This window comes from Puma concolor, chromosome B2 (assembly GCF_028749965.1).
Source record: "Puma concolor isolate L17-30 chromosome B2, mPumCon1.1.hap2, whole genome shotgun sequence".
Lineage (NCBI taxonomy): Eukaryota > Metazoa > Chordata > Mammalia > Carnivora > Felidae > Puma > Puma concolor.
The window spans coordinates 100,265,084-100,284,752 of NC_141671.1; the positions used below are offsets into that span (position 1 = coordinate 100,265,084).

The window sequence follows — 19,669 nt, forward strand, 5'->3', positions numbered from 1 at the left end:
TGTCTACATGTTAATACTTTGCTAGGGGGAAAAACAACCTTTGCTTGACAACAGCTAGGCCTCCAGTATCCATGAGTCTTCTTTACCATGTGAAAATACCTTTGGAAACTTCCCCTGGACTTTATCTCTCCCAACTCCCAGGTGTATAATCAGTCTCTCCTCACAATCCCCAGGCAGCTCTTCCTTCCCACAGGTCCTGTCCCCCTGCTTTAACAAAACCACCTTTTTGCACCCAAGTTGTCTCAAGAATTCTTTGTTGACCATTGGCTCCGGACCCTACCATCACTCCAAACCACATCACCTACCAAGCTCCTGGCAGAAATTGGTATTGTCCTCTAACACCATTGGAACCACGTTGCCCAGGGCCTGTCACCTCTGCGCATGTCCACCAACCTGTAGAAGTTATTTATTAGCCAGTGCAAGAAATGCCTGAGAAGTGAGCTTATCTTTAATTTCAGGTGATGTAATCATTTGTGTTGAAAGTAAATGCTTGGGTGGTACAGTGGTTCTAATCCATCTTAACTATTTAAGTCAGGGGTCAGCAAACTTCTGTCATAGGCCTGATTTTTGTATGGCCTGTGGGCTAAGGATGGCTTTTACATCTTTAAATGGCTGGGGGGAAAATTTCAAGAAAAGAGTAGTATTTTGTGACTCATGAAAATTATATGGAATTCAAATTTCAGTGTCCATAAATGAAGGTTTTTGAAACATAGTCATGCCTATTCATTTGTAAATTATCTTAGACTGCTTCCACACAGAACTGAGTAGTTGCACAAGAGACCATATGATCCACAAAGCTGAAAATGTTTACTATCTGACCTTTTAAGAAAGATTTTGCCACACCCTGATTTAAACAGCGTTTCCCTGTTTCTTGAGTGCTATTGGGCAAGCTGTGCTGGTCAGACCCACCCTAGCAGAAGACACAGGCCAGGGTTTATCAAATGAGGCGTCTGATTGAGTTGTGATGGGAACCCATGACCTGTTATCAATGTTTCAAAAGGCATGATGAAAAAGACACATTTGCCCCAAAGCTTTGCAAGTAAACAAAATGTCAAACTTCTTCCTTTTTAAAAATTTTTTAATGTTTTTATTTATTTTTGAGACCGAGAGAGACAGAGCATGAGCAGGGGAGGGACAGAGAGAGGGAGACACAGAATCTGAAGCAGGCTCCAGGCTCTGAGCAGTCAGCACAGAGCCCGATGCGGGGCTGGAACTCACGGACTGTGAGATCATGACCTGAGCTGAAGTCGGACACTTAACGGACTGAGCCACCTAGACGCCCCACTTCTTTCTTTTTTTAAGAAATTCTGGAATTCTAAGAACTGAGATAAGGGGGAGAGGAAATTTGCTCTGGTTGAGTTCTCACCATGTGCCAACTCTGTGGGTAGAAATAATTTCCCCCATTTTTACAGAGGAGGAAATAAAGATTCACAGAAGTTGCATAGCTTGCCCAGGGTCACACAGCTTATTGTAGCAGAACTTGCATCTGTGCAGTTTTTCAGACTCCGGAGCCCTATTCTTCCTTTATGTCATGTTTCTTCGTCTCTTCCTGCAGCTTGGAGCTTGGGCTGGAGGCTAATGTGGTATCAAGTTAGACAGGAAAATATTTACTGAACATTTGGTAGAAAAATCTTTCAAAATATGGAGTCCATGGAAAGGAGGGAAATAAAAGAGGATTTAGTGCTAAAAGTATTGAGTATCATCTTGAGACCCTTTTTTTACACGTGGCATTAGACACAGTTCTATTGATAGAGGGGAGATGGCGCCTACAAAGCATGGTGATCTAAACTAAGGAATCAGGAAAGTAGGGAAAAGAATACTGATGATTTGGTCAATGGTGGTGCCTATAATTTGACTCTGGCCTCTCTAGAAAGTATACCATATTCTATGATTCTGTAGCTTAGACTAGCAGCCACATTTACATCTGAACTGCATTGTATTTTTGAACAGTCTCCAAGCATCCATAAATTAATAGGCTTGGTATGTGCACAAAGCTATGTCTGGGGCTCTAGAACCCTGCCAGGAATTGTGTTCATTTGTGGCACTTGGTAGTTACAAAGTTCTGCACAAACTTGTCAGGGTAAGAGAGCACGTCAGTGTTCTGTGTTCTTTTATGTGATGACCAGTCAGGTATAGCCACAAGAAGGGAACAGAAGGGACCTGGGAGAACAAAGTTTATTATATTCGCAGGTCCTAGAAACAAGATGTATGCCACGCCATACAAAGCCACATGGGAAAGCATCTGTGTGGGCCAGGAGCAAGGAGAGTGCTGAGACCATACCCTGAAAGGCATGGCAGGGCTGGGTTGAATAATTCCAGTGGGCTTTGGGTTGTAGAGGTGATCTCTAGTAGTCTATTAACTAGCCCTGGGATGAATAAAGCAGAGGAATATTCCCTCCTCAGGTGCAAGGGTCAGGTAGAGGAAGTATGGCTCTGGATGCTTGGTTTGCATATCAAAGCCATGCTCCCTGCCAAGTCCTTTGCTATTTCTAGGAACTATCTAGCCCAAGGAGGAGCAGTATCATCCTTAGCCAGAAAGGTCTTTGAAGATGTCAAAATATCCATAATAAACAGAAAATAAATTTTAAGATATAAGCACTGTAGTCAAAGATTGAACTAGTAAGACATGAGCAAAGCGGGACCCAGAGACTGAGAGAAAGAGAAATCTTTCTATAGATTGGTGGGAGAGGAGAGCAGGAATGATAGGAAAGGAGCCAACCAGGAAGAGGTTGTACAAGTTCCTAGACTTCTGTGCTCTTGGTTTGGGCTGAAAATAAATGTTTCTATTAGAGTATTCTGCTATTTGGTACCACTGTTTTAAGTAGATCTATATGATCTATATGTGCCAGAAGACAGATGTGGGTGTGGAAAGTACCATGGTCATTTAGAGGAAGGTCAGAAGCAGCTGTAAATGAGCTCTGCCTCACTGGGGCTCCTACTAGGCTGAAAAGTCAAACACATTTTTGTATTTGGGACAGTTCCTGCACTTTGCCTTGTGCATAATTGGTGCTTGATACATCACTGTCACATGGGTAGCGAGTGAGTAATGTGTCCCTGGCAGGGCCCATTGAGAATCATTAGAAAACATGTGAAAGACATGAGCAACAGGAGAAAATGTTCTCATTGAGCAACTCCAGGCTCCATCCTTGAGCTATCAGGATAAGTCAATGATTGTATCTAGTCTCTCAGTACAAAACATTTATTCAACTATCTTTTGCTAATTCTTACTAAAATGTGAAAAGGTGGTATGATTTTTGCGGTTTGATGTAAAAGTATGGAGCTCCCTTCATCTGTCTTTGAACTTAACTTCATAAGCCCCTTCTGCTGATGGCAAAAAAAGATGAAACTTCCTAATTCCACCTCATCCAGCCACAGGTAGAGCTTAAAAGTGGTCGGTTGGAGATTTAAAATAAGTCAATTTAAGAATAATTAATCCCCATTTCCCTTTGTTTTAATGGCCTCCTATTCACCCTGTTGGTAAGTGAGGGATTACTTACCAACTTAGTTCCAGGGACACTAAACGCTGGGCAGAGGAGATCAACAGCAGTTTACCAGTCGTCTACATCCCAGGGGAAGAGGACACTGCATGCCATGCAGGGCCACAGAGGAACTGCACCCGGGGAACAAAGTGAACAACCAGGGACTATGGGAGACAGGCTTTGTGGTATCAGGAGTGTATGATGTCCCCTCATTTGTGCAGGAGGATGTGATTGGTTCATTTGAATACTTTCATGGTCTGGCAACAGACAGAAACCACTAAGGGGGTAAGCAGGGATTGCCCTAGGTCCCTTCAATAAGAAAGATTATTTGACTAAGGGACCTTATCTGTGAGAGCAGAGTGGAGAGGAAACCTTTTGGTTAGGCCATTCCAGGCCCTCCTGATTTTACCATAATATTGGACCTAAATTTTAGGTCTTACACTGTACTTTTCTCTTCCTTCATTCCTCTCAGAGATGATGTAAGCTCCTGGGTGTGCTTATAAGTCATCCTAGCAGTTGAGGAGGAATGGCTACATCACCTACCCATTCTGGATTATCTTGTTCAACCTCAGATCTCTTCTGATTGGCCTGATGCTCAGCATTCCATGTAGATACCCTTCTGTGGGGGCTCTGGCACTCCTCAGGGCTTTCCCCAACACTTTGATTGTCTGCTAGTCTCTGGGAGGCTACCTCATTTCCCTCAGGGCTAGTATCTTCCTCAGTCATTGCTAATCTCCTTTTTGATGTCTGATTTGTGCAAGACTTGAGCCAAGCCCATGGAAGATCCAGACAAACGGTCCCTTCTGTTTTAGGATATCCTCTCCTCAGTTTACCCTATGTCAGCATCTTTTTTTTTTTTTTTTTTTTTTTTTTTTTTTTGGTATCCACTAGACCTAAGTTCTAGAAACAGTCTTTCCTTGCTTACTAAATTCTTATTTCCGTCTGGACAAAAAAATGTCATTGTAATTTATCATGCATACATCCTTCTCTACAACTTAATGGTATAAATTTCATGCACTAGTCTTCAGGATTTTTGGTTCTTGATATGCAAAACCAAGTTTTATTCAAAACAAAACAAAAATCTTCCTCTCTCAAACCCCAAAGTTTTATTATTTAATTTAAAATTTGGTTTGCAGGGGCACCTGGGTGGCTCAGTCGGTTAAGTGACCAACTTGGGCTCAGGTCATGATCTCGTGATTTGTGAGTTCAAGCTCCACATTGGGGTCTGTGCTGACAGTTCAGAGCCTGGAGCCTGCTTCAGATTCTGTGTCTCCCTCTCTCTCTCTCTCTGCCCCTCCCCCACTCACACTCTGTCTCTCCCTAAAAAATAAATAAACATTAAAAAAAATTTTTTAAGGGGCGCCTGGGTGGCGCAGTCGGTTAAGCGTCCAACTTCACCAGGTCACGATCACGCAGTCCGTGAGTTCGAGCCCCGCGTCGGACTCTGGGCTGATGGCTCAGAGCCTGGAGCCTGTTTCTGATTCTGTGTCTCCCTCTCTCTGTGACCCTCCCCCGTTCATGCTCTGTCTCTCTCTGTCCCAAAAATAAATAAACGTTGAAAAAAAAAATTTAAAAAAAAAATGTTTTTTAAAAATTTGGTTTTGCATATCAAGAATTGTCTCTGCTATTGTCTTAAAATAATTCAACAATCCATATCTTTGTTCTAGAGCTACAGCTGAGTTATCCAATGCAGTAGTCACATGTGGCTATCTAATTTAAAGTCTCAAATTGATATTGACTTAGATGAAGTAAAATTTAAAATTCAATTCTTCAAATCACAGTAGCGACATTTCAAGTGCTCAACAGTCACATGTGGCTAGTGGTTACCATCCTGGACAATCAAACTCAGAACATTTCCATATTGTGGGGCACTTGCTTGGGTAACTCAGTTGATTAAGCATACAACTCTTGGTTTTGGCTCAGGTCATGATCTCACAGTTTGTGGATTGAGCCCCGAGTTGGGCTCCACACTAACAGCACCAAGTCTGCTTGGGATCCTCTCTCTCCCTCTCTTTGCCCCTCCCCTGCTCACACATGTGCTTGCTCGCTCTCTCTCTCTCTCTCTCTCTCTCTCAAAATAAATAAATCAACTTAAAAAAAAAAAAAAGAACATTTCCACATTGTATAAAGTTCTATTGGACAATGTTAGTGTATAATATATCTACCTTTCCCTTTAAGGGTTGTGAATCATGAGAGTGAAGGGCAGTGTGTAAAGAAAGGAGGATGAGGGATGAGGTCATTGAGGAGGAAACCTGTGTTTATCTCAAAATGTTATCTTGCTATAGTAACTTTGAAGAAAGTTTTGAGCTTCAGAAGCTTAAGTAACTGCTTTTAATGAGATTCCCTCCATGTTTTGGTAGAAGAACATTTTTGGCAACTGGAAATGCTTCTGCCTACCAGTCTGTTACAGACGGCATGTACCATGGATTGCCACCACTGAGCAACTCTCTCGTGAAGAGCATTTTTGCTTCACAGCTCAGCGTGCCTCAGCCACTAGATCCACAGAGCCTCCAGGTATGTTGAGAAGTATTTTTATACCTAGAAACGATGTTGTACATAGGGAATTGGCACTTTGTTTCCATTTGGTTTAAATTTTGCAGGGGTTCTCCATGTTTTAGTGCTCTTTAATCTTGCTTGGCTCCCCTTCATTGACATGGTAGAACAGCCTGGGCCCCCATAGCCAGCTGTTATTCCCAGTCAGAGTCTTTGCCTCCAAACTGCTTAACAAGCAAACAGGGGCAATACCTTATCTGCTCCCAGCTGGTAGCAAAACCAACAGTTGATCTTTTCCATTTAATAAATAATAATAGGAGCAATCACAATACAAAAATTAGGTCAGCAGCTCAGTTTTTAATAGCCCTGGTTACAGCAGGTATTATCATATGTAATCCTGGCAATTATTATTTTCCCTAGGTACCAACAATATTACCCACCCTCTACAACTAAAGACTGTAAGGTTCTGGCAGGTCAGAGATCAGACTGCTGGGCAGTCATGACAACACTAGATCACAAACTGTATTACTTATCTATGGCTGCATAAAAAATGACCCCAAAATTTAGCAGATTAAAACAATACATATTCATCATCTCATACAGTTTCTGAGGCTCAGGAATCTGGGAGCAGTTTACTATGTAATTCTGGCTCAAGATCTCTCGCTGGTCTACTATCAGGGTATTGGCCCAGGCTGTACTCATCTCAAGGGTCTACTGGAGGAGAATCTGTTTCCAAGCCCACTCATGGGCTTTTGGGAGGCATCAGAAGATCCACTTTCAAGCTTATTCATGTGGGCTTTTCCACAGGGCTTCTTCACAGCATGGCAGATGGATTCCTCCAGAGCAAACAATTCAAAAGAGAACAAGAAACAGAACCCAAGGTGGAAGTCACAGTCTTTTTATTACCTAATTTCATAAGTGACATCCCATAATTTTTGCCATATTTTATTCATTAGAAATGAGTCACTAATTTTAGCCCACACTCAAGTGGAGAAGAATTAAACTCCATGTTTTAAGGGAAAAGTATCGAAGAAGTTGTAGACCACCTATATTTAAAGACATCTCATGGGGCGCCTAGGTGGCTTAGTGGGTTAAGTGTCCAACTTTGGCTCAGGTCATGACCTCACAGTCTGTGAGTTCAAGCTTCAAGTCGGGCTCTGTGCTGACAGCTCAGAGTCTGAAGCCTGCTTTGGATTCTGTGTCTCCCTCTCTCTCTGTCCCTCTCCTACTCACACTCTGTCTCTGTCTCTGTCTCTCTCTCTGAAAAATAAACATTAAAAAATATATGTATTAAAATAAAATAAAATAAAATAAAATAAAATAAAATAAAATAAAATAAATAAAATAAAACCACCTTACAAACCCAGGTCTTCTGACTCCAAAACCTCCAACATAATTTTTTTATGTTACAAAGCTAAGCCAAGTAATGCCAACACCAACCCCATGTAAGTCCTACCCATTTACCTTCCCTAGCAACAAGACAATGACTCTTGGCCCAAACCTTGACCCTCATTTAGTCCCGGAATACAAGATTGACCATGACCATTAGTCCTGTTCCTACTGCCTTTAGATGTTGCCTGGGATTAGGTAGATGGAAGTGTCCTGGCTTCTGGCTATCTGAATCAATTCCAACTCTAGGAATTGTCCGAAGCCAGTACCAAGTCTGCAAATGTAGAATGGAGTCAGATGGATAGGTCCACTATGTCCAGGCCTGCATGTGATGCCACAACTAGTAGGGGATGCCTTGACTATTGGACAGTGATATGGAGAAGACAGAGGCCCACATATTAACATTGTGGCATTGGCTTTGAATTGTTACCTAGAATTGGAACACGATGGTGATGAAGGAAAACATTTTAAGGTTCCTAATGTCTAGAACATTTGAATAAGTTTACTTTTGTTGATTGTAACTGTGTCCCATTATTATTATGGTATTCTGGAACTTCCAAACACTGGTGCTGACTAGTTACACTGAAGTCTTAATTAAGTACCCTTCTGTTTATCCAGATTTGGGGAATAAAAAAAAAAAAAAAGAATATTACTCTCTCCTCTACATCATCAGAGACTTTCTATCCAGAACTACTTCTTTTTTTTAATGTTCATTTATTTATTTTGAGAGAGAGAGAGAACACACCAGCAGGAGAGGGGCAGAGAGAGAGACGGAGAGAGAGAATCCCAAGTAGGCTCTGCTCAGTCAGCACAGAGGCCGATGTGGGGCTTGATCTCATGAACCATGAGATCATGACCTGAACCAGAATCAAGAGTCAGACACTTGACCAATGGAGCCACTTAGGTGCCCCAGTAACTATTTCTATATAATAAATAAATCATCCCACATTGTTTTGGAGTATAGACACAGAAATCCTGTTCATATAAGATATTTATTATTTGTGGACAACAGTACAACATTATCATGTTTCTCATTTGGTTCTTTTAGGCATCTGTGCTATTCCCTTGGAGAGCATTTCTAGAAGATGGAGGACTGTTTCCAGTTATGGGTAGCAGCCCAGATACCCTAGAGTATAATATGCAGGTAGGATAGTTCTTCCCACTCATGGCATAAAGAACTGAATGCAGACTGCAAAGCAGGTTTCATTGGGTCCATAGGTCAATGGTGAATAATTTATGAGATAAGCAGGATGTTTGATTATGAAGCTGTAAATCCAATGCTACCAGGTGAGTCATGTTTTCTTATGACAGAAGAGAATCATGGTCTCAGCTGGTATGGGCCTTGGTTGTAGACTCAGCTGCAATTCTCATGGCCAGTAATGACCTGGGAGAGTGACCAGCCATCTCCAGTCACTCTCTGCACCTCTTAGAGAAACACCCAGGCTGGAAGCTCAGGGGTATGTAACTCCCGGTCTGCCTGTGAATGGTGGTAGGAAGAGAACTCTTTAAGCAGGATTCATAAGGAGAATTTCTTTCAATTATGTGTTTCCTCCCTGATTACCTAAGCAAATATTGTGTTTTCATTTTTAAAAATAGAAAATATGGAAAAGTATTAAACATGAAAATCAATCATAAATTTGCTCCGAAATAATACAGAAGTGGAGAGTGATGAAGATAGGGGCAGGATTGGCCACAGGCTGATGGTTCTTAGGGCTGGGTGGTGGGAACTCTACTGTTTACTTCTGTATAGGCTCAAAATTAAAAAGGTTTGGGTGTTTTAAAGTAACATAGTAAAAATGGTTAAAAAAAATAAATCATATTTCCCCCAGTAGGAGACAATCACCGTTCACATTTTGGTTTATTTTTTCTAGTACTTTCCCTATGCATGCATGTGTCTCTATCTGTACTTTCAAAAGAAAATTGATATCACACTATGCATTCGCCATATACAAATACCACTCACTGTAAAGTGCTGGGAAATGGACTTCCATACAAGGCCAAAAGTCTGATATGTTCAAGGAAGCCTTTCAGCTAGAAATGTTACTCTGATTTTTACAGATTTTTCTAATAGTGGAGAGGGCGGGGTTTGTAAACACAATTATTCCTAGTTTTCTCCCCCAAAATCATGTATAAGGGATACATAGAAATCTTCAAGATGGGTGTTTTGTTTCATTTTGTTCTTTGTTTTGTTTTGTTTTTAGCTGTGCCTCTGTAGGCTGAGTGACCATGATCTGAAGGTGGCTCATGGAGAGCTGGTGGGCATGCAGCTGCTTTTGGAAGATGTGCTTCTGAGCAACTATCATATGATCATGGAGGATCATGGAGGATCCCCCCAGCAAGACACACTGGACAAAAACACACAGGTACTCTTGGTGAGCAGTCTTCCTAATTGGCCAGTGCTGTAGTGTACTGAAGGACCTTCCTCCCCCTTTGTCTGACAGCCTCTTCCAGTGGGTCCCAAGACTGGGCTAATGCCACATGGGAGCAGCGGATTCATTTCTTTTTGTTTTAAAAACAGAACAAAGGTTGTAAGAGGTCCATTGAAATCAAACGGGACAAATAATCCAACTGGCTGGGTTTCCTTGTGAGTCATACACATTTAGGACTGGAGTTGGGAGGACTGGAGGGGTAGGACAGAGGCCCTGGGTGAACATCTCCACCCCGGGCTCTCATCTTCATTACTCAGCTAGCCTTATGGACTCCTAGGTGAGCACTCCCTCCTCTGGACTTATCCCTGAAGCTCTAAGGCAGCAAGAGCCCCTGGCCCACTTGGTGTCATAACTGGAACCAATTCTGCACGTAAGTGGGAACCAGACAGAGACTTGTCTGGACACAGGGTGAGCTAGCTGGTGCTCCCATTTAAAGAGCCTCCTTTTGAGAGCCCAACTTTCTGAGAGATGTCTGCAGCAGCCATCTCCATTTCCTCACCTTCAACCCGCTCCTCAGAAACTGTGCTTTGTCACCACTGAGACCACCCTAACCAAAAGCACCATGGTCCTTGTCACTAAATCCCCTGGATACTTTTCAGTGCCCCTCCAACCTGACCCTTGTCAGCATTTGACACAGTGTATCCTTCTTGCAGCCTCCCTGCTGCTGGCTTCCAAAGCACAGCTCCCTTCCTCCTTTTCCTCTGGCATCGGTAGCCATGCCTTCTCAGACTTCCCCGTAGACTCTCCTCTGCCTCCTGCCTCCCTTCTTCCTCTGCCAATCCTCAAAGTACTGTTTTTTCGGGTTCTGTCCTGCTACTACCACCAGCAGGGCTGCATTTTGACTTCCACAACGCTAGCCACTTCTGTCTTTGTAGGCCCTTTCCTCCATAAGAAAGCATTAAAAGTTATAGTTTACAACTGTGTTAATATACAAAAATTAATATCATATATTAAAACACTTTATTCAGCCTCAGTATCCTTTTCCTCTGATTTTAAAAGAAATTAAGGGGTGTCTGGTTAGCTCAGTTGGTTGAACATCCAACTCTTGATTTCAGCTCAGGTCATGATCCCAGGTTCGTGGGATTGAGCCCCACATCAAGCTGCATGCCCAGCGTGAAGCCTGCTTAGGATTCTCTCTCTCTCTCTCTCTCTCCCTCTGCCCTTCTCCCTCACTCTCTCTATATAAAATTTAAAAATATAAGAAAGAAATTAAAACATTCTGTGGGCCCTGGGCACTGTGCCTTCTGTGTCTAATCAAGAAGTTTCCCCTGAATACTATTAATACTACTGTTGGCTATGGTTGAGATCTTTTCAGAATGCTTTAGTAATTATTAGCTTCTTTAATCTTCCCAGTAATTCCATGAAATAGATGCTTTAATTATTCTCATTTAATATTGAAGCTCAGAAAGGTTAAATGATGTGCCCGAAGTCACATGCCTATTGAGGCAGGAAACCCACATTCCAACTTGACAGTCTGCCCTGGAGCTTCCTTCTACTCTTATCTGCTACGTTGTTCCACTCTGCAGCCGCTCCCTAGGCACGCTCATCTGCTGATGACTTTCCTGGCTATAACTCATGCGATGACCATCTACCTGTCTTGTCTGAATCTCAATCCTGTCAGATTCATGCGTTCAACTTCCTTGTTCCATCCCAGAGACACTGTGTCCCCAGGTGAGCTTGTTTCACAGCCCAAAACTTGCTCCTCTTTCCATATTCCCTCTCAGTTAACCACCACCTGCCCAACTGCCCAAGCCAAAAAATCTGGATGCTCATCTTTGACTTCTCTCTATCATACCCCATAATCAGACACTGAGTTTTACTATCCTGTTATTTTAATATCTCTCAAATTTGTCTCCTATTCCCCATCTTCCATCACCACCCCCGAATCAGCATCTCCTACTATTAGGTTATGTGCATAACCTCCAATTAGATCCTTATATTCACTCTTGCCTTCTTCCAACCATTCACCAGGATTATTTTATTTTATTTTTATTTTATTTGTTAAGTTTATTTTTATTCTGAGAGAAAGAGAGAGCAAGTGGGGAAGGGCAGAGAGAAAAGGAGAGATAATGCCAAGCAGGCTCTGCACTGACAGTGTGGAGCCTGATGTGGGGCTTGAACTCACAAACCATGGGATCATGACTTGAGCCGAAATCAAGAGTCTGACGCTTAACCGACTGAGCCACCCAGGCACCCCTTACCAGAGTAATATTTTAATTTTTTTTTTTTAAGTTTATTTATTTTTGAGACAGAGAGAGACAGAGCATGAACGGGGGAGGGGTAGAGAGAGAGGGAGACACAGAATCGGAAGCAGGCTCCAGGCTCTGAGCCGTCAGCCCAGAGCGCGACGCGGGGCTCGAACTCACCGACCGTGAGATCGTGACCTGAGCCGAAGTCAGACGCTTAACCGACTGAGCCACCCAGGCGCCCCCAGAGTAATATTTTAAAATGCAAACCTGATTATGTCCCTTCCCTCTTACAGCCCTTCAGTGTCCTCCATATGTCCTGAGAATAGGATCCAAATGCCTTAACCAGCCCTTTACTACCTAGCTCCTGCTGATATTTCTACCCTCAACTTCTTTCATTTTATCAAATGTACCGTGCTTTCTTTCCTCAGTAACTTTGTGCAAGCTAACCCCTCTGGTGGAAAATTTCCTTCTCCTACCTCTCTATGTCATCATCTGATTAATTCCCACTTATCCTTCGGGTTTCAATTTCCACATCACTCTTTCCGAAGCTTTTTCTGATTTTTCCACCTTTGAGGTGATTGATGCCCTTTTGTGCCAATTAGGGTGCACCTGCTATAAGTAACAGGTTGTCCTACTAGCCATGAATTAAATTAGCAAAAGGTATTAATCTTGCAAAGCAAGTCCTTAGACTTGCCTCTTAAGGAGGCAGTTTGGGTTGGTGCAGTCACTCAGGTTGGTTTATGCTCCCGCTCTGCCATTATGGGTATGTCAGCAAAATGTCTCCTTCATCCATGTAAAATGAAAACAGGAGCAAAAAAAGCTTTCTCCTTAAAGGGCTTTATCTTTTTACCAAGAAAGAAAATCCTCTCCAGAACCTTCTAATAGCCTTGTAATAGATTTTCCTTGTGTATTACTGGCTACAATTGAGTCACCAGCCTACTTCAGGAAAATTCGTGGAAAAGGAAGAGTGTTTAGATGTGCCATCTAAATTCCACAACAGAATTAGATGTTTCACTCAGATGGAGCATTTGCAAAGCAAGCATTGGCACCAAGTAGTACCAAGATCAAGAAGCATGTTGGGCCTTTGGGCCCTCTGTTGACTATTCCTTAGTCCTGTTTTTGATGGATTGCCATCCTTCCCTGACACCCCCACTTGATTCCAGCTCAGGTCCCCCACCTTTGTTCTTTACCTTGTCTCCTGTTCCCTCTTCCATCCTTTAAAACACTTAGGAAGAGAAGACTTCTCTTAATATGAATATATTAACAAGGGAAGTTTGCTTTAAAGTTATGGTTTATTTTAACTAGTTTAATGATATGATTTATTTTATTTAAGAGTATTTAATATTCATACATAACAGGAGACAATGGAATATATACTGCCCGTGAGATAGGACCCTGGGTTTCCTGGCCCCGCTGTGCAACCCGTGCTGTGATCTCTTAGACCTCAGTCTCTAAAATGGAAGTCATGGGCCTTTAAAACTGTGGTCCCAGCAGCCCTGGGTTCCTCAGAGGCAAGTTGGAGGTTTTTTGTGTATTTTTTATTTGTAATTCCTTTTTAAATTGAGATGTAACTGACATACAATACTATATTAGTGTCTGGTGTATGCATTGCAATGATCATCACAATAAGTCTAGTTACCATCTGTCACTATACAAAGTTAATACAATATTATTGACTGTATTCCCCATACTAGACATTATATCCCCATGATTTTTTTTTTTAATTTTATGACTGGAAGTTTGCACTTCTTGATCCCCTTTACTCATTTAGTCCCCCAAACCTCCTCTCCTCTGGCAACCACCAATCTGTTCTCTGTCTCTATGAGTCTTGGTTTTGTTTTGTTTTTTAGATTCCACATATAAATCAAAGCATGCAGCATTTGTCTCTGACTTATTTCACTTAGCATTATACCCTCAAGATCCATCCATATTGTCACAAATGGCAAGATTTGATTTTATGGCTGAGTAATATTTCTATGTGTGTGTGTAATCACATCTTCTTTATCTGGTCATCCATCAATGAACACTTAGGTTGTTTCTCTGTACCTTGCCTATTGTAAATAATGGTACAGTGAACATGAGATGAATATATCTTTTCAAATTAGTGTTTTCATTTTCTTCAGGTAGATACCCAGTAGTAGAATTGCTGGATCATATGGTAATTCTATCTTTTTTTTTAACGTTTATTTATTTTTGAGACAGAGAGAGACAGAGCATGAACGGGGGAGGGGCAGAGAGAGAGGGAGACACAGAATCGGAAACAGGCTCCAGGCTCTGAGCCATCAGCCCAGAGCCCAATGCGGGGCTCGAACTCACGGACCGTGAGATCGTGACCTGAGCCGAAGTCGGAGGCCCAACCGACTGAGCCACCCAGGCGCCCTGGTAATTCTATCTTTAAGAGGAACCTCCATACTCTTTTCCATAGTGGCTGCACCAGTTTACATTTCTACCAACTATGCACAAGGGTTCTCTTTTTACCATATCCTTGCCAATACTTGTTATTTTTTTGTCTTTTTGATAATAGTTATTCCGACAGGTGTACAGTGATATTTCATTCTGGTTTTTATTTGCATTTCTCTGGTGCTTAGTGATGTTAAGCATTTTTTCATATGCTTATTGGCCATCTGTATGTTTTCTTTGGAAAAACACCTATTAGATCCTCTGACCAATTTTTAACATGATTTTTCTGTGTTTTTTTTTATTATTATTAAGCTGTATTACTTCTTCATGTATTTTGGCTATTAACTCCTATTACGTATGTGATTTGTAAATTTTTTTTCCCATTCAGTAGATTACATTTTTGTTTTATTATGGCTTCCTTCACTGTGCAGTAGCTTTTTAGTTTGATGTAGTCCACTTGTTTACGTTTTTTCCCCACCTGTTTACTTTTACTTTTATTTACCTTGCTTTTTCTCTTGCCTTTGGAGTTAGATCCAAAAAATATCACTAAGACCAATGTTTTGGGGTTTTTTTTTTAAACCTTTATTTATTTTTGAGACAGAGAGACATTGCAAGCAGGGAAGGGACAGAGAGAGAGGGAGACACAGAATCTGAAACAGGCTTCAGACTCTGCACTGTCAGCATAGAGCCCGAAGTGGGGCTTGAACCCATGAACAGTCAGTTCATGACCTGAGCCGAAATCAGAAGCTTAACTGACTGAGCCACCCAGATGCCCCTTACTGAGACCAATGTTAAGGATCTTACTGCCTATGTTTTCTTCTAGGAGTTTTAAGTTTCAGGTCTTATATTCAAGTCTTTCATACATTTTGAGTTTATTTTTTATATGGTGCGAGATAGTGGTCTGTTTTAATTTTCACATGTAGTTGTCCAGTTTTCCCAATACCATTTATTGAAGAGACAGTCGTTTCCCCATTCTATATTCTTACCTACTTTGTCACAAATTAATTGATCATATATACATGGATTTATTTTGGGGCTCTCTGTTCTGTTCCATTGATCTATGTGTTTACATTTATGCCAATACCAGGCTATTTGATTATTACAGCTTTGTAGTGTAGTTTGAAATCAAGGAGCATGATACCTCCTCTAGCTTTGTTTTTCTCAAGATTGTTTTGGTCTTAGGGTGCTTAGGTGGCTCAGCAGGTGAAGGCTCTGACTCTTGATTCCAGCTCAGGTCATGATTTCACGGTCGTGAGATTGAGCCCTGAATTGGGCTTTATGCTGGGTATGGAGCCTTCTTAAGATTCTCTCTCTCTCTCTCTCTCTCTCTCCCCCCATCTGTCCTTTCCCCTACTCCACTCTCTCTGTCAAAAAAAAAAAAAAAAAACAAGATTACTTTGGTTATTTGGGGGTCCTTTGTGGTTCCATATAAATTTTAGAATTATTTGTTCTAGTTCTGTGAAAAATGCCATTGGAATTTTGATAGAGATTGCATGAATCTGTAGATTGCTTTGTGTAGTATGAATATTTTAACATTACTAATTCTTCTAATCCATGAGCATGGATTATCTTTCCACTTATTAGTGTCTTCCTGAATTTCTTTTAACAACAACTTATAGTTTTCAGTGTGCAGGTCTTTCACCTCCTCAGTTAGGTTTATTCTTCAGTATTCTTTTTGGTGTGATTGTAATCTCAATTTCTCATTCTGATAGTTTGTTATTAATGTATAAAAATGGAACAGATTTTTGTATATTAATTTGGTACCCTGAAACTTCACTAGATTCATTTATTCTAATGTTCTTTTGTGGAATCTTTAGGGTTTTCAACATATAGTATCATGTCATCTGCAAACAGTGATAGGTTTACTTCTTCTTTTCCAACTTGTATGCCTTTATTTCTTTTTTTTCTTGCCTAATTGCTCTGGCTAGGACTTCTAATGCTATAATGAATAAAAGTGTGGAAGGTGGGCATCCTTGTCTTGTTCCTGATATTAAAGGAAAAACTTTCATCTTCTCACCATTGAGTATATTAGCTGGAGGTTTGTCATATATGGCCTTTATTACATTGACAAGCATTTCCTCTCTACCTACTTTGTGGAGAGTTTTATCATAAATGGATGAGAATTTTTGCAAATATTTTTTCTGTGTCTGTAGAGATGATCATGATTTTTATCTCCATTTTATTAATGTGGTGTATCATGTTGATTGATTTGTGGATGTTGGACCATGCTTGCATTCCTGAAATAAATCCCATTTGATCATGGTGTATCATCCTTTTAATGTATTGTTTAATTTGGTTTGATAATAGTTTGTTGAGGATTTTTGTATCTGTGTTAATCAGGGATATTGGCCTGTAATGATTTTTGGAGGGGGTGATGTCCTTGTCTGTTTTTGTATCGGGTAATGCTGGCCTCATAAAATGTGTTTGGAAACATTCCCTCCTCTTTAATATTTTGGAAGTGTTTGACAAGGATAGATATTAAATCTTCTTTGAATGTTTGGTAGTATTCACCAGCTGTCTGGTCTTGGACTTTTCTTTGTTTGGAGGTTTTTGATTACTGATTTAATCTCCTTACTGGTAACTGGTCTATTTTGATTTTTTTGTTTTTTGTTTTTTTTTTTTATGATTCAGTTTTTGAAGATTGTAAATTTGTAGGCACTTGTCTATTTCTTCTAGATTGTACAATTTATTTGTGTATAATTGTTAATAATTGTCTCTATGATCCTTTGTATGTCTGTGGTATCAGTTGTAACTTCTGATTTTTATTTCTGATTTTATTTCTTTAAGCTCTCTCTTTTTTTTCTTGGTGAGTCTAGCTAAGGGTTTCTCAATTTTGTTTACCTTTTCAAAGAACCACCTCTTTATTTTATTGATTTTTAAAATTATCTTTTTAGTCTTGATTTCATTTATTTCTGCTCTGATTTTTATTATATCTTCCTTTTACTAACTTGGGCTTTCTTTCTATCACTTAAGGCCAATGTATCCTTATTGATTTTTCTGTCTGAATGATCTATCAATTGATGTAAGTGGGATGTCAAAGTCCCCTACCATTATTGTACTGCTGTCAATTTCTCCCTTTAGGTCTCTTAATATTTATTTTATATTTTTGGTGCTTTACGTTGGATGAACATATATTTAGAAATGCTTTTCCTTTATTATAGTCTTTGCTTTAAAGTCTATTTTGTTTAAAGCTACACCAGCTTTTTTTTTTTTTTATCTCCATTTGCATGGAATAACCTTTTTCCATCCCTTCACTTTCAGTCAGTGTGTGTCCTTACTTATGAAGTGAGTCTCTTATAGGTAGTATATAAATATGCCTTGCTTTTCTGTCTATTCAACCACTCTATGTTTTTTTATTAGAGAATTTAGCCTATTTGCATTTATTTTAATTATTGATGGTATGTACTTATTGCCATTTTGTTACTTGTTGAGTGGCTGGTTTTTGTAGTTCCTTTCTGTTCCTTCCTTTTTTTCTTTCTTTCTTCCCTTCTGGTTTGATGACTTTCTTAGTGTTATGTTTAGTTTCCTTTGTCATCTTCTTTTATGTAGTTAATACGAGTTTTTGCTACACAGTTATTTTGAGGCTTGCATATATCATCCTATGTATATAACTATCAATTTTAAGTTGATAGCAACTTAAATTTGACCATGTTCTAAACTCTATGTTTCTATTACCACACCCCTTCACATTTTATGTTTTTTATATCATATTTTACATATTTTTATTTTATGTATCTCTTAACTAATCATTGTAGTTTTAGTTAATTTTACTTTTGTCTTTTAACCTCCACAGTAGCTTTATAAGTGATTAACTCATTATCTTTACTATACATTCACCTTTTCCAGTGATATTTTTACTTTTGTATGTATATTTGTTATTAATTAGTGACATCTCTTTTCTGCTTAAAGAAGTCCATTTAACATTCCTTGTAAGGCCAGTTTAGGAATGGTGAACTCCTTTAGCTTTTGCCTGAAAAATTCTCTCTCTTCTTCAATTCTGAATGATAACCATTAGGTAGAGCATTCTTGGTTGGAGGTTTTTGCCTTTCAGTACTTTGAATATATCATGCCACTTTCTTCTGACCTGCAACATTTCTGCTGAGAAATCTGCTGATAGCCTTATGGTGTTTCCCTTGTAAATGATAATTTTTCTCTTGCTGCTTTTAAGATTCTCTCTTTAAGTTTTGACACTTTAATTAAAATGAGTTCATCTTATTTGGAACTCTCTGGTATTCCTGAACCTAGATATCTGTTTCCTTCCCTAGGTTAGGGAAGTTTTCAGTCATTATGTCTTCAAATAAGTTTTCTGCCCATTTCTCTTTCTTTTCTCTTTCTAGGACCTCTATAATGCAAATGTTATTCTGCTCGATGTTGTCTCATAGGTCCCTTAAGCTATCTTCATTTTTTAAAATTCCTTTTTCCTTTTGCAGCTCTGTCTGGGTGAATTTCATTACTTTGTATTCCAGCTTGCTGACCTGTTCATCTGCTTCATCCAGTCTGATGTTTAACCCCTCTAGTGTATTTTTCAGTTATTATATTCTTCAGCTCTAGAACTCCTGTTTCATACTATTATATTTTCTATTTCTTTGTTGAAGTCCTTACTATGTAAATCCATTCCTCTCCCAAGTTTGGTAAGCATCCATTACCCTGAATCTTTATCAGATAGAATCCTTATCTCCATAGCATTATGACCTTTTTCTGAGGTTTTATCTTATTCTTTCATTTGGAACATATTTTTCTGTTTCCTCACTTTTCTTGACTCTCTGTGTTTGTGTCTATGTATTAGGCCAGACAGTTACCTCTCTCAGCGTTGGCATGCTCTTGTGCAGTTGATGAAAGTTCTCATTCAACCTTGCCCTAGCTCTTGGTTGTTTCTTGCAACTTTGTCTTCCTGCTTAATGTTCCCTGGGAGCACTTCTGTAGCCTCTAGATGTATAGAAAAGTTGAAGCCTGTTCTTCAGCCTGAAGCCCCATGATAAGTAAATGGGCTTTTGTCACAGGAAGGCAAGGTTGTGTCTCAGTTGGCTGTCTGCAGTGCCCTGGAGTGGTGGCCTGCCAAGTACTGTCTTTCTGATTCTTATATTCCCTTGGAGCTCAGGAATGTCAGCCCCCTTGGCCGTGAGGGCCAGGCAGTCAAGGAGCATCCTCTGTATGGATTGCACATATCCACTGGCTTAACTAAGCAGCTAGAGAGTGTAGGGGGTGGGGCACACTCTCCAGCTTAGAAAGGCAGCAGGAAAGGGTCTTGACTGCATGTGCCCAGGGGCTTCAGGAATGCAGCAGGAGAGTG

The 19,669-nt window shown here is 40.2% G+C and overlaps 1 protein-coding gene across 1 annotated transcript in view; it reads left to right on the plus strand.

The window, feature by feature from the left end:
- Positions 1-19,669, plus strand: part of LOC112862683 (uncharacterized) — a 187,853-nt gene that overhangs the window by 126,351 nt on the left and 41,833 nt on the right. The window contains exons 31-33 of the mRNA XM_086707547.1: positions 5,840-5,993; positions 8,410-8,505; positions 9,563-9,724. Coding sequence (XP_086563673.1) covers positions 5,840-5,993; positions 8,410-8,505; positions 9,563-9,724 — 412 coding nt within the window. The remainder of the gene's footprint in view (positions 1-5,839; positions 5,994-8,409; positions 8,506-9,562; positions 9,725-19,669) is intronic.